The sequence below is a fragment of the Scheffersomyces stipitis genome, chromosome 2 (assembly GCF_000209165.1).
Source record: "Scheffersomyces stipitis CBS 6054 chromosome 2, complete sequence".
Lineage (NCBI taxonomy): Eukaryota > Fungi > Ascomycota > Pichiomycetes > Serinales > Debaryomycetaceae > Scheffersomyces > Scheffersomyces stipitis.
The window spans coordinates 1,423,637-1,436,347 of NC_009042.1; the positions used below are offsets into that span (position 1 = coordinate 1,423,637).

At 39.2% G+C, this 12,711-nt stretch overlaps 4 protein-coding genes across 4 annotated transcripts; 1 reads left to right on the forward strand and 3 right to left on the reverse strand. All coding sequences in view use genetic code 12, as the record gives it.

Annotated features, from left to right (window-relative positions):
• Positions 1-200: 200 nt before the first annotated feature.
• PICST_66968 (predicted protein) lies at positions 201-2,775 on the reverse strand. The gene has a single exon (XM_001383002.1). It carries the CDS (start codon positions 2,623-2,625, stop codon positions 514-516), a length of 2,112 nt encoding a protein of 703 aa, XP_001383039.2. The 5' UTR covers positions 2,626-2,775; the 3' UTR covers positions 201-513.
• A 1,153-nt stretch (positions 2,776-3,928) lies between these two features.
• PICST_40574 (oligomycin resistance ATP-dependent permease) lies at positions 3,929-8,143 on the reverse strand (the record flags this gene model as incomplete). The annotated part of the gene is made up of 2 exons (XM_001383003.1): positions 3,929-5,796; positions 5,866-8,143. 2 exons carry the CDS (start codon positions 8,141-8,143, stop codon positions 3,929-3,931), a joined length of 4,146 nt encoding a protein of 1,381 aa, XP_001383040.2.
• Positions 8,144-9,875: 1,732 nt separating this feature from the next.
• Positions 9,876-11,868, forward strand: BUB3.2 (Mitotic spindle checkpoint protein BUB3, WD repeat superfamily; the record flags this gene model as incomplete). Its single annotated transcript, XM_001382461.1, has 2 exons — positions 9,876-10,349; positions 10,597-11,868. 2 exons carry the CDS (start codon positions 9,876-9,878, stop codon positions 11,809-11,811), a joined length of 1,689 nt encoding a protein of 562 aa, XP_001382498.2. The 3' UTR covers positions 11,812-11,868.
• Positions 11,869-11,991: 123 nt separating this feature from the next.
• On the reverse strand, positions 11,992-12,462 carry PICST_40637 (predicted protein; the record flags this gene model as incomplete). Its single annotated transcript, XM_001383004.1, has 1 exon — positions 11,992-12,462. The coding sequence occupies one exon, from the start codon at positions 12,460-12,462 to the stop codon at positions 11,992-11,994; it is 471 nt and encodes a 156-aa protein (XP_001383041.2).
• Between the last annotated feature and the right edge of the window lie 249 nt (positions 12,463-12,711).

The following is a 12,711-nucleotide window of genomic DNA, read 5'->3' on the forward strand; positions in this document are numbered from 1 at the left end:
TGTGTGTGGGAATAAATTGAGATGGTTATAATAAAACTGGTGAGAGCTGACAGAAAAGACGCTTATGAATCCTTTTATATAGAATTTCAAAGCAGATTGAATAGATAAAAAGTTCAAAATTAAGGCAAGTCTTTACGCAGCGAAAATAGCGCACGACATTTTACCGCCACACCTGAAACTACAGCGCAAATACCGCAGATGATTTACAAGCTTTGCATTACATGATATAATAATTATAAGGTTGTATAATAAAGCTTACTGTACCTTAAGTAGTGTTTAGTCGCCTATGCACGCGATTTATGCTATGTCGAATCGTGTATGTTGGACCTGGCGTCCAAGCTGGTGACACCGTTCTGACTTTTTGCAGCCATCGTGAGGACTGCATCATTTTGAGGCACGAGGGTTTAACCTCCAGCTATTTTATACTCTATCTAGGTCTAATTGGGTCTAATTACCTTAATTCGAACGGAACTTGACAACTCAATTTTCCTTCAACTAACTGTACTATTAGCATCACCTTTGGCTTAGGATGCGGACAAATTCGCGTTTCGAATGCGTAGGATAGTTTTGGATCTTACTGATGAAATCGTGTAAACTCAATTTCTGGCGGCTAATGTAATCATCGATCACTAGCCCGATCTCAAATCTCCCACTGTCATAAATGGTGGATCCAGCTTGTGAAGAAGTAGCCCCACTTTCAGCCACTAAGTCATTCAAAAAGTCACTCACAACTTTTCTACTTGCATATAATTCATGATCACCACTGTCTTGGATCCAGTCTAATCCCCATTTACGAACTCTTTCTTCTATTAATTGCCATTCTTCAATTATTTCAATTATAGTCGTGATCGCTCGGTTAATATGGAATTTGGGTGCAACCCTGGGTCTGGCATTTTCAATAGTACCATCTATAATGTCTGCCAATTTTGGTCCTTTTCTGAAAGTCTCTCGTGCAGAAGACTTCCTTTGACCAATTTCACCTTCGGTACTAGAAACTTCAACTATTTGATGCAAAACATCCAGCTTACGAATGATTGCATCATTATTGCGTTTTTGTGATTTTCCTCGTGTAGAATCATTCTCAATAACACTTTTGTTAGATTCATAACTTTCCAAAAATTCTTTAAGAACAGAGATATTTGGAATCTCTCGAGGATGGTTAACATCATGCTCACCATTAATCTGATGCAACCGGTTCAACCGGCTCAATATTTCTCTCATTTTCTTTACTGTAATGTTAGGATTATTAGGAATGATATCTTCAATAAAAAATCTTTTTAGTATTTCCCCTCGAACATGGAAACTATCAAGTGATATTTTTGCACAGAATCGAACATATCTAGCTATTTCGGAACAGTACAACCTCTTGCTAGCCTCTGTAAGACCGTTTAGCAAAGTTGTATCTTCAAACAATATGTTCAATTTTGCCAATAGCTTACCTTCCAACTTGCTTTGAGGGGTATTAATCAATCCTTTTGAAACTGGATCATGATCTGATTCTGGACTTGGATCAGAGTTATTTCTCTTTCTTTTTAATGGCGAGAGTGTAGCTGACTCATTTTCTCCACCTGGTTCATTCTTCTCAACTTCTGCCAAAAATTCATTCATGACATCAACAAGATCACTTTCATGATAGGTATCATTGTAAGCAATGGCATTGAGTTGATTTAATTTAAGCAAGCTGCTTCTAAGATTTTTCAACCTTGCTAAGGCATATCCTGAGTTTTTATTTTGGACCTCATTAATGAGGTAGGATCTTAATATGTCATTATTTAAAAGAAAGTTGTTCAACCCTTGACTAGCACAATATCTGATGAAGCGTCTTATGTCTGTGGAATAAGCCTTGAAGGTTTTTGCAGTCAAACTGTTCAATATGTGACGGGTTTTATCTGAATTTGTTATTTCGTTGCTAAACTTCAGTATCAATTTAACTTCATTTTCTGACGTTTTCTTCTTTGTAGTTTCGCCTATCTTAACAATCTTGTCTTTTTTGACTTCCAAACTTTTTTGCTCTTCATTGGTTTCTACTGTGGACAGGGAAGCTTTCTCCTTCTCCTGGTTGTAACTCTGAATCAATTCCTCAATTAAGTCATCACTTAAGAGCTCAAATGGCTGATCCAAAGGATAGACTATTCTGTTCATATGATAGAGTTTGTTCAAAGGCGATCTTATACTTTTGATGGTATTTTCACTGATTTGACCACGGCGACTGATTTCTGCTTGGATCAATTCTTTGGCCAATGCCTTGGTTACAAAGAAGTTATCCAACCCCTTATTAGCGCAATGGCGTATATATCTTCTAATCTGGTAAAGGTACTTTTCCTGGGTTTCATTTCTTAGGTAGCTTAGGGTCTTCATTGCGGCTTCAGAGGACAACACCTCCTTGTCAAATTTAGAAAGAAGCTCTTTTTCTGCATCAGATCGCTTGCCAAATCTCGACAGAGTAGCCGGAATCGTGAACATATGTTTTGCCAACTTTTCAACCATTGGGGTATTTGAAGCGGAGGCCGAAGTAGTTTTCTTAGGCGGCTGTTCTAGTGAGTTGGGTTGTCTAGCAACCTCGGACGCCGGGGTAGAAGCTGGCATGCCTTCGGAGCTGGGATTGCTCTGCCTGTTTCTGGCCATTGTCGACAGTGGCGACCAGCAGAACACTGTAAGGGAACTTCTTCAACGAATTTCTATATAAATGTCTCCACCACCCCACAGAAATTTCATAGAATTTCAGTTGTGAAGATCTTCCAAGATCAGAATTCAACAGAGAATTTTCACTTTTGTGACGGAACCTTAAAAAAATTCTTTAGTGACTTGGAACACCGAAGGAAGTTTTGAAAGAACCTATCGAGATGGAAAGAACAATTCAGAAAGTAATGGTTTCCAAATACTCCATTCCCTCGTCAATTGTTCGTCCACCTTCGAAATGAATTTAACCGTGGGAACGGATTTGTGGCCGACATGGGAAAAAAAATGAGTTAATAAATTCAGCAGCTGCAAGCTTGCATTGGAAGGTCAAGTAGCAAACCGAACAGGATTTCTCTCGTTTCAGCGGCTAGGCCATTATTGTTATCAGCGGCCATGCCGGTCCAATGCGATAGTTGTGGTGGAATTGCCTGGACTAGGGTCGGGGTTTTGTGTATTCCAAGACAAAGAAATTTCGTATATCGCAATAAAAAATTAGATCCCTGTAAGTGACAGATTTTGTCTACCACCGTCAGTCCAGACCGGGCTTCAGGAGCGTCTGGAGACTACAAAAAATTATGAAAAAAATACCATTCGGAGGACCTTGAAAATAATTACTGTAATGTATATGTAGGTCTCTTTTGAAAATCCTGTTAACTGAAACTCAGATCGTCATTCTATTCTTATCGAGAGGACTTTTTTTCATTTGACTCTTAAACCTGGTCCATAATGTAAGAATATGAGCAGACAGGATTTCTGTATTTGTGAGAGGTACATACACAACTGCATGTGTGGCATGCTCATAGCCTCTAAACCATGCAGGAGACAATGTCGTAACTCCTTCCATTTTCAGCTTCTTTCGTATAGCAAATTTCTTTGGTGTCAATTCCGAAGTATCTGACAGCCGTATCGAGTTTCTACATTCAAACATACATACTGTACAGTTGTGCCTAGCCCTGATCGACGTTGCTGTCGTCGTAATTAGCAGACTTGCCCCAAAACAATTTTCTTCCTGCAGCGCGGCTGCAGAAGCTTGATTCCAAATAAGCCATAGCTTATGTCTTATCGGCATCTCGGGTTCTTACACTCACGCTAAGCAGGCGTACTGGCACATAAACAAGCAGAATTTATTTTTGGCCGTGCATTGTATTATCCATTTTTGTAATTAAATCTCGGGAAAAAAACATTTATATTGAACAAATTTAAGTCTCTAACTAAATTTCGGGATAAACGTATAGATAAAAAGAAAATTCTAAAGGACGAAATCGGAAATGCCGATGTTTGACTTGTCGCACATCTGCCTGAATATACCTCCGTCGGAGTTAAAAAGTTCCACGGGCGTACCAAATTCCTTAATTTCGCCTTTATCCAAGGTAAGGATTCTATCGTAGCTGAGAATTGTCTTCAACCTATGGGCAATACACAAAATCGTACAGTCAGCAAACTCCTTGGCGATTATGCTCTGGATCTTGCTATCCGTCTCGTAATCCACGGATGATGTGGCTTCGTCTAAAATTAGAATCTTAGTATCTCTAACAAGTGCTCTAGCAAACGCGAGTAATTGTCTCTCACCCAAAGAGAAATTTGCGCCGTCGTCCTCCACATTCTGATATAAGTGAAATTTGGACAATTCCGCTCCCGAATTCTCTTCCTTGTTATATTCTGCCGCTTGGGCTATTTCTTCGTCACTAAATATACCAGCTCTTTTCAATGTCTTCCACAAGTATGCATCGTCATGTTCATCAAATGGATCCAAATTTTTTCTGACAGTGCCATTGAATAAAACTGGATCCTGTGGAATAATTGAAAGCTTTGAACGCAAATCTCTCAAGCCAATGTTGGCAATGTCGACACCGTCAATAATTATACGGCCTTGATCAAGTTCGCTCAAACGATACAAGGCTGTGATAATCGACGATTTACCAGCACCAGTTCTACCACAAATACCAATTTTCTCGCTTGACTTTACCTTGAAGCTCAAATCTCTTATAACCATGGGCAACCCTGGTCTGTAAGCCATGGAAACATTTTCAAATTCGATTTCTCCATTTTGGGGCCATTCCCTATGTGGAGCATTGTTTTCGTGTTCATAGGCTGCTTCTTGTGGTAATTTTAATGCATAGTGACAAATTCTCTCTGCCGAATTGAATTCATTTTCCACTTGTGTAAATAATCTGAAGAAATTCGACATTTCTCCAGTTGCTTGAAGGGAATAGGTTAAAAGTAATCCGACGGTAGCAGGACTTAATTTGAATACACCATTTACGCATAGAAGTGCAATGGCCAAAACCAAAACAAGCGTAACCAGGTCAAGTTGGATAGCCAACCACCTCAAATGAGCATTCAACAAGAAACTAGCTTCATTAAGAGTGTTGAGTCTCTGGTTACCTCTGTTAATAAACCTTTCTTCCGATTTGAGCGTCTTGATAGTTGTCATACCAGACAAGGACTCGCTTAAATTATCAAACACAAAAGAACGCTGAACCGCCTCCAATCTCTTTACTTCCCTACAAGAGGCTTGGTAATAGTTGCAGACAAGTAAGAAAAGTATGCCGATTACTGGCAAGGCAAGAGCAATCCATGGCAAATAGACCAAGAAGAGAATAACCATTCCAATAAGTTTGGCAAAAGATACAGTAAATAATCTCAAATTCTCGCTGATTTCGTTATCCAAAGCGTCAGTATCCTTGGTAAACCTGTTTAAAATTCTTCCCATTGGTGTTGTATCCAAGAAAGACATAGGAACATGCATAATCTTTTTCACTGCCATCATGTTCAAATTTTTTGAAGAATTCGTAGTCATGGTAATCAACAGAATAAATTGCGTGGTTAATAATATCACCCAAAGAATATTGAATAACACATAAAAGGCAATATAAAACCCGTCGGACTTATCAAATTTTCTTGAGATCCAGAATGACAACCAGGTGTTACTGAAAATATCACAGAATGTGGATAAACTTAACAATGTTCCAAAAACCAAAAGAAATCCCCACGGAGTTACTCTTCCAGATCCAAATTTCAAATAATTCAAATAAATTTCTCCCTTTAATCGGTTGACCGCTCTTTCTTCATTAACAATTAATTTACCCTTGGAAGCATCCTTATTCTCCGCAATATCTCTGAAGGTGGCTTCGGTGTCTTCATCATCACCAAGTTCGCTCTGCTTTGCCTTCCTTCTTGTAAGACCTTCGATTTTATCAGTCATCTTCTTATAGTTTGGAATTAATTCTTCACCAATATCGAACTCTTCCACGTTCTTGCTTGGAGACTTTTCAACCTTGGTTTCTTCAGCCTCACTGAATGCTGTCAACTTCCTGAAATCATCATTGGTACGCAAGAGCAGTTCCATAGTACCAACTTCAATAGTACCATCACCGTTCATGAAAATAATTCTATCAGCAGAACCAATCAAAGATAATTGATGAGTAGCCAACAATCTTGTTTTAGATTTAAGAATTCCCAAGAAGCATTGTTCCACCATATGCTTTCCAACTCTGGCATCAACAGCAGACAAAACATCGTCCATTAGAATAATATCCTTGTTGGCGTAGACGGCTCTGGCCAAATTGATTCTAGCCTTTTGGCCCCCCGATAAAGTAACGCCTCGTTCTCCAACCTCTGTGAAATCACCAGCAGGCAAGTTTTCCAAATCCTGTTGCAAAGAACAGGCGTAAACAACTTCATCATATAATTCACGATCGTATACAGCACCAAATGTGATATTTTCTTTGATGGTGGCATTTTGAACCCATGGGGCACCACAAAGCATCAAGGATCCATTGATTTCGACTAGGCCACTTTCACAATTCATGATTCCGGCGATTGCGCTTAACAAAGACGACTTACCAGTACCAATTGAACCAGTGATAACAACAAATTCTCCTTTTGCGATACTAAGATTAATATTCTTCAAACCTTGGAAAGTCAGCGGTTTGTTCGAATCGTCAAGTGATTCCATTTCAATATCGGGAGAAGATGCTTGACCTTCTTTATTATTATCCTGCTCATCCTCATCTTCAAAACTCTCCCACATGAAATCAGCATCAGTAACTTGAATAGCGTAAGGGTTCTTTGCTTCACATCTGGTGATGTAGTTGTCTTTTGGCTGGATTTCCTCAGCAGACAAAAATAAACCAATTCTCTTCAACGCCATAAGCATGTCAGCAGTAACAGAAATAGAAGCTGGAATGAAATTCATACACCAGGATAAAATTTCAAACGAAGAAACAGACGAGAAAATAGAACTAGCGTTTCTTGTTGCTCCCTCAATTCCATACATTACCAAGAAGGCAATCATGGCAGTGATACCAGTTAAAGACATGGCAACAGCATAAATAATGTTTCTCAATTTTTGAATCTTCAAAATGTATTGGATTTCATTGGATCTACTCTTGACAATATTTGATAAATATGGAATTTCCCATGAGTAGAACTTGATGATTTTCAAGTTGGTGATAAGTTCCTTAACCAAACCAACTCTAATATCAGTTAGTTTGCTGACAACAGTTCTGAATCGGTACAACTGGGAAGTCGAATACGAAACTGCTGCCAAAAATATAAGCAAGACAACAACACCAACAACAGCAGCAACACCAATGTTAAGGACTAAAATAGTGATAATGATTACAATTCCAAGAGGAAGAGAAAGTAAAAATGGAGTATATGCACAAGCAAGTTCGATTCTAGAAAGATCTGTTGTAACCATAGAAGTTATCTTAGAATCAGGGAATTTGTGTTTCGAGGCGTTGCTCAACTTAAAAGACTTTCTTGTAATAGCATGAGTCAACGAAGATTTGACCTTCGCAGCCATGAGCAAACTTTGGTAATTGAAATGGTTCATGGTAATGCCGGAAACCAACAGAAAGATCACTACTCCAAAAGCGTACCCGACACCCTTTGCTGGATTCAAGGAAGGATCTAATGATTTGCTTTCCGAATACGCTATTAACTTTTTAAGAATCAAAGGAGTACAAGAGACTATAGCTGCAGTAATTGTAGATAATGAGGCCGAGAAGAGTAAATTCCTCTTGAATGCCACACATATGATGAACAATAAACTGAATTTGGACAAGACATAATCCTCAAGATCAATGTCAGGAGCTACAGTTGAGGTTTCCAACGTTTCACCTCTTTCTTTGCATTTCTGTTGCAAATGTTTCTTCCGGGAATATTCAAGTTCGCGTTCATAGCATGCATCAAATTTCTCAACAAAGGCATCGACTTTATATTCTTCAGGAAGTACAAAGAAATCTTGTGGTTGCAATGTTCTTCTGTAGCCGACATTCAAAATCGGGAACAACCACCAGAAGAAAATCTTACTGAAGATATTGGCAGTGGGGAAAGGATAGATCTTACGCTCTGATTCCTCGGGAACCGGAACCACTTTGTTTTTGAGCAAGAAACTAAATAGTCTCTTTTGAGGTTTGAGCTCATCGGTTTCTATAGTGTTCTGATCGCTCTCCATAATCTAAATGATTTTAAGTGAAGAACCAAGAAAAAAAAAGAATGGAACAAGAAAATGCATGCGAGACAGCATGAAAAAATGCAGCGAATTCCTGTCTAAATATATGGCTAAGCTTTAAGTAGGGGCAAGTATCTAATCGCTATCACTGGGGCTCGTAAAACGTTCCTTTTTGGTGCCGTACCATAATGATGAGAAATTTTTTCCCAAAGCGCAATCTACGGAGAATATTTTCTGCGCATATCAAGTAGACAGCGATCAATGGAGCAAATTGCTCCGGATGGTGACGTTAACGTCTTCAAAGATTACTTGAGTCTCTGTTTGTAGGATATAGGGGTAGAAACGACTGACATGTGAAAACAGGAGAATACAACCTCTGTTTCCTCTAAGCATAGAAATTTATGTTGATGCTATATACGAAAGTTCTGTACGAATTTTGTGTGCACTTTGGATTGAAAACGGAATAACTACAGGATGAACCAAAACCAAGATAGAACAAATCGGAGTTAATCTTGTGTACCCCGATACACAAAAGAAATGTTCAGTGCTCCATAATAAGCAAATAGGCGAGTCAAGCCGACTTCCAAATGTCAAGGCTAGGGCATCGTGAAAGCTGGCCTTGAATGCCATATAAGGTTCCCTATTGCAGTATCTCGCGGTAACAGGAGCCCGTTGTGCTACTTGGGTTTGGCAGGAGCTCGCTATTCCGACGTGTGACTCAGCTACACGAGGAGTTGACGGAGTATGAAATCTACTGCAGCAGGGTGGATGAGCCACTCTTCTTAAAGAGGGAGATTGCACAATCAGACAGGCTTATGCAGGAGACCAGGGCATTTTTGCAATGGCTCTGCAATTGTGAATATGGCTGGGAACACCGGAGTTTGAACTACCTGAAGCTGTCAGAGTATACGTGTGGAAAAATATCCGTAGATTCCATTCTTTATTTCCAAAATTCAACAAACAATCAACAAAACCGTACCACCGTACATTCCTCGGCAGATACGAACTAGTAGCATTGTAGAATATGAAATCTATTTCTCCTATTCACCCAGAAGTTGTGATATTAGCCCAGCATTGTGCTAGACTAGTAAATCTGTTTCTAAGCAAGCAAAATTCTCCGAACCACTCTGCGGGGTCCGTGCCATTCTGAGGATATTTTTGGAAATAGCCTTTTTGAAAGAATCCTATTGAAAGAATGCATAATCAGAATATATATGCTACTTGAACCCGTACAAGCGAGATAAATTCTACACGATTTCATACATATCCCGACAGTATCCTATCTCATAATGTATAAGACTAATTGCCATGTCTTCATACACAAATGTCCTTTATTCACTTCTGCATCTTTTTCAAGTGCCGAAACCACTCTTCATAGACTGGATCGCTACTCTACCCCAGACAAAATAGAATATATGAAGATGCCAACAATTTTCAAAAACTTGTTTTCTATAGAATAATGATTTTCAACTTAAGTGACCATTTTCAACTTAAGCGACCGGCTAACAGCAGGACCACTACGTATGACAAATATTCTTAAATAGTCATATCATAGCAAACCTATGATCTGGAGATCTCTCACCACGTGACTTATCACCCTATCCACAGATTTCAAGTTTTTCTGGCTAACATTTGTGATATCATTTTACATTCTTTTTGCAACTGTACAAAAACTCGTCCACCACTTTTTGTAGAACGATTTCAGTGTATATCTTACAACAGTCCTATCGTACACATGGCTGTCGAGCTTTCATCCGACCAGCGCCGGCGAACCACCGGACTTCTCCGAGGTGCAGATCTCCATTTCAATGAGTCTTCATATACTGACACCAACCCTTCCAGCGATGATCACCACCAAGTGTTGATACCGTTACCGTCTTCCGAAACGGAAGAAGGCGAAGCAAACTCCAACTCAATCCAGTCATACCATGAGTTCGAGCTAAACCAATCAGAATCCCTCACTTTCTTATACAATCTATTGTACGATGAAAATTCTCATTTATCCAAGGCAGATATCCTCAGCATTTTGAACTCGCTCAAAATCCGCGAAGACAACTTGCCATTTTCGATACAGTCATTGGTTAAAACAGACTCACAAGGCGTGTCATGGCCGCGGGGTCTCAGAAACAAGTTTTATATGGACAGAGTCAGAGTAGGCAAGGACAACTGGTTCCATAACATCCCTGGCTCTCGCGAGGAAGCCATCAAGGTAAGTAAAGAGTAACTAAGTAAAGAAAAGGAAAGAAGATTCAAAGAAGAGAAAATAGGGTAAAATGTCTGAACTACGTGATATCATCCTGTTGTTATGTCTTCCGGGTTGAAATATCAATTCTGAAAACTACACTTATTCTCTCATAATAGCAGTTTCATTCATTAAGCGATTGTGATTTCCTTTGATGTTTCCTTAAGACTTCATTAAATCCAGTTTTTAGTCTACTTTATACTAACTTTTCCAGCATCTTTCCAAAAAGTCATACAACCTAAACACGGACTTCTTCAAGTTCGACAAGTTCTACAGTAAATTAAAGCTCCATATCACCCATTTTCAGCTTCGGAATCTAATATGTTGTGGCACGAATATAGCGAATGGCATATATTATCCACTGAGCTACTACCACGACCACAATCTCCAGACTGTACAAAACAACTTTTTGAACTCAGGATCGTTTCCACCACCTTCCAGTGAAGAATACCATACATTTTTCAAGATCAACAGACTCATGCCTGATAACAGACTCAGCAGAAGGTCACGATCCATGAAGTTGGATTGCTTAATAGATTCACGTGATTTACCCAAAAACTCCAACAACAGGATATCAACCTTAACTTGTACCAACAAATACTTAGCATGCGGAACATTCGAAGGAGGATTTATACTATCGGATGTTTCAGACTCTGACAACGTGAAAACTGTTGGAGAATACCATTTGACTAGCAATAGCGATGGAATAACCAACCATATCATCATCGACGAAAGAGATAGCGAGATTATCGTTTCTTCCAACGACCATAGTTTGCGGGTATTCGATATAAGAACAAGCCAAGTCAGTAATAACATGGTAGATTTACCATTTGCAATCAACTGTGCTTCTCTTAGTCCATCTAGTCCCAATGAGTTATTTGTCACTGGAGATCATCTCAATTCGTTCGTCATAGATACGAGAATGAGTCAGCACAACTTTGAAAACGAGAGTCAACGATTTGTGGGCCATTGCGATTACGGATTCAGCTGTGACTGGTCGTCTGCAAATGAAAACCTTTTATTGACAGGAAACCAAGACACTACAGTCAGATTGTGGGATAAACGTAATTCAGACCAGAGTCTATATTGTTGGAGTGGCTCATTAGGTTCATCAGACTGCCATAATGGTGGGCCCGTAAGAAACTGTAAATTTAGTCATAAAGGTGAGTACATATCATGGGCTGAGAGCTTGGATCATATTGGAATTATTCAGTTGGAAGATTTGGTTACATCGTCCGAGGAATCCCTCCAGTCTCGTGTACAATCAATTGACTTCATTGGCAAGTGCACGGGATTGAATTTTGCACCAATAGAAGGAGGACATGGCGAACAGTTGATCATAGGAGTCAATGATTGCCCATTGGGGGGAATCTTGAGTTATAAATTGGAAAGCAAGTTGAAGTCGTTGGATTTCGACTTCAGTTTTTAGTTCTACATTGTTACATTAGTTATATACATTTGGGATCAATGAACGGTTGTTCAGTATTATACACTGTAATTAAGGTGACAACCAATCTGTAATAGTCCAAGTTAACATTCTTCTACTTCTCTTCCAAATGCTAACATCAATTAAATTGAGATTAATGAACTTGACATTATTCGATTTCTCTTACCACATATCATCTACATTTTCACTGACTTGAAGCTGACCACCAACCTCTTTGATAAGTTCATCAAGCTTGGCGATTTTGGATGTTTCCTTTACCAAAGTCGCTATCACTCTGAGCTTGTTCCTGGCCTTAGCTACAGATTTTTCATAATGTGCTACTTCCTCATCGCCATTAGTAATAGGAATATCTTTGATGAGAGCCTCTAACTGTTTCAAGTGATTAGCGACCAGAGCTGAAGCTTCATAGGTTTGGATATTTCGACTCCAGTGCTCTACCAATCCATCTATATAGCCCACAATCAAGAAACGCTGAAATCCAGTCTGGTATCCGTATTCTTTTCCTTCCATCTCCTGCTGTCTAGTAGACTGTTCCTGTCCTTCACGAAACCCTTTCTGGTAATACTCTTCTTCCACATTTAGAACCTCGTCCGTGTCTATGCTGATATCAATGTCTTCTCTATGTACATCCATGTCGATTGTATACAAATGTGAAGCAATTGAAGCAGTTAAAATTTGGTAGAATAAACCTGAAGAGTTCAAAATGTTATCGGATTAGTTAGGCTGAAAATACTGGAGTCGCAATCAGTCGCAATGAGATCTGATGTATGCTAAAAACAGAACTTTTCATTTTTCACTTTTAACCAGCGATGGTACACAAGATAAGGAGTGAAAATATGGGTGATTCCAGAGGAGATGGTCACTCTGACGACGAAAATGTGG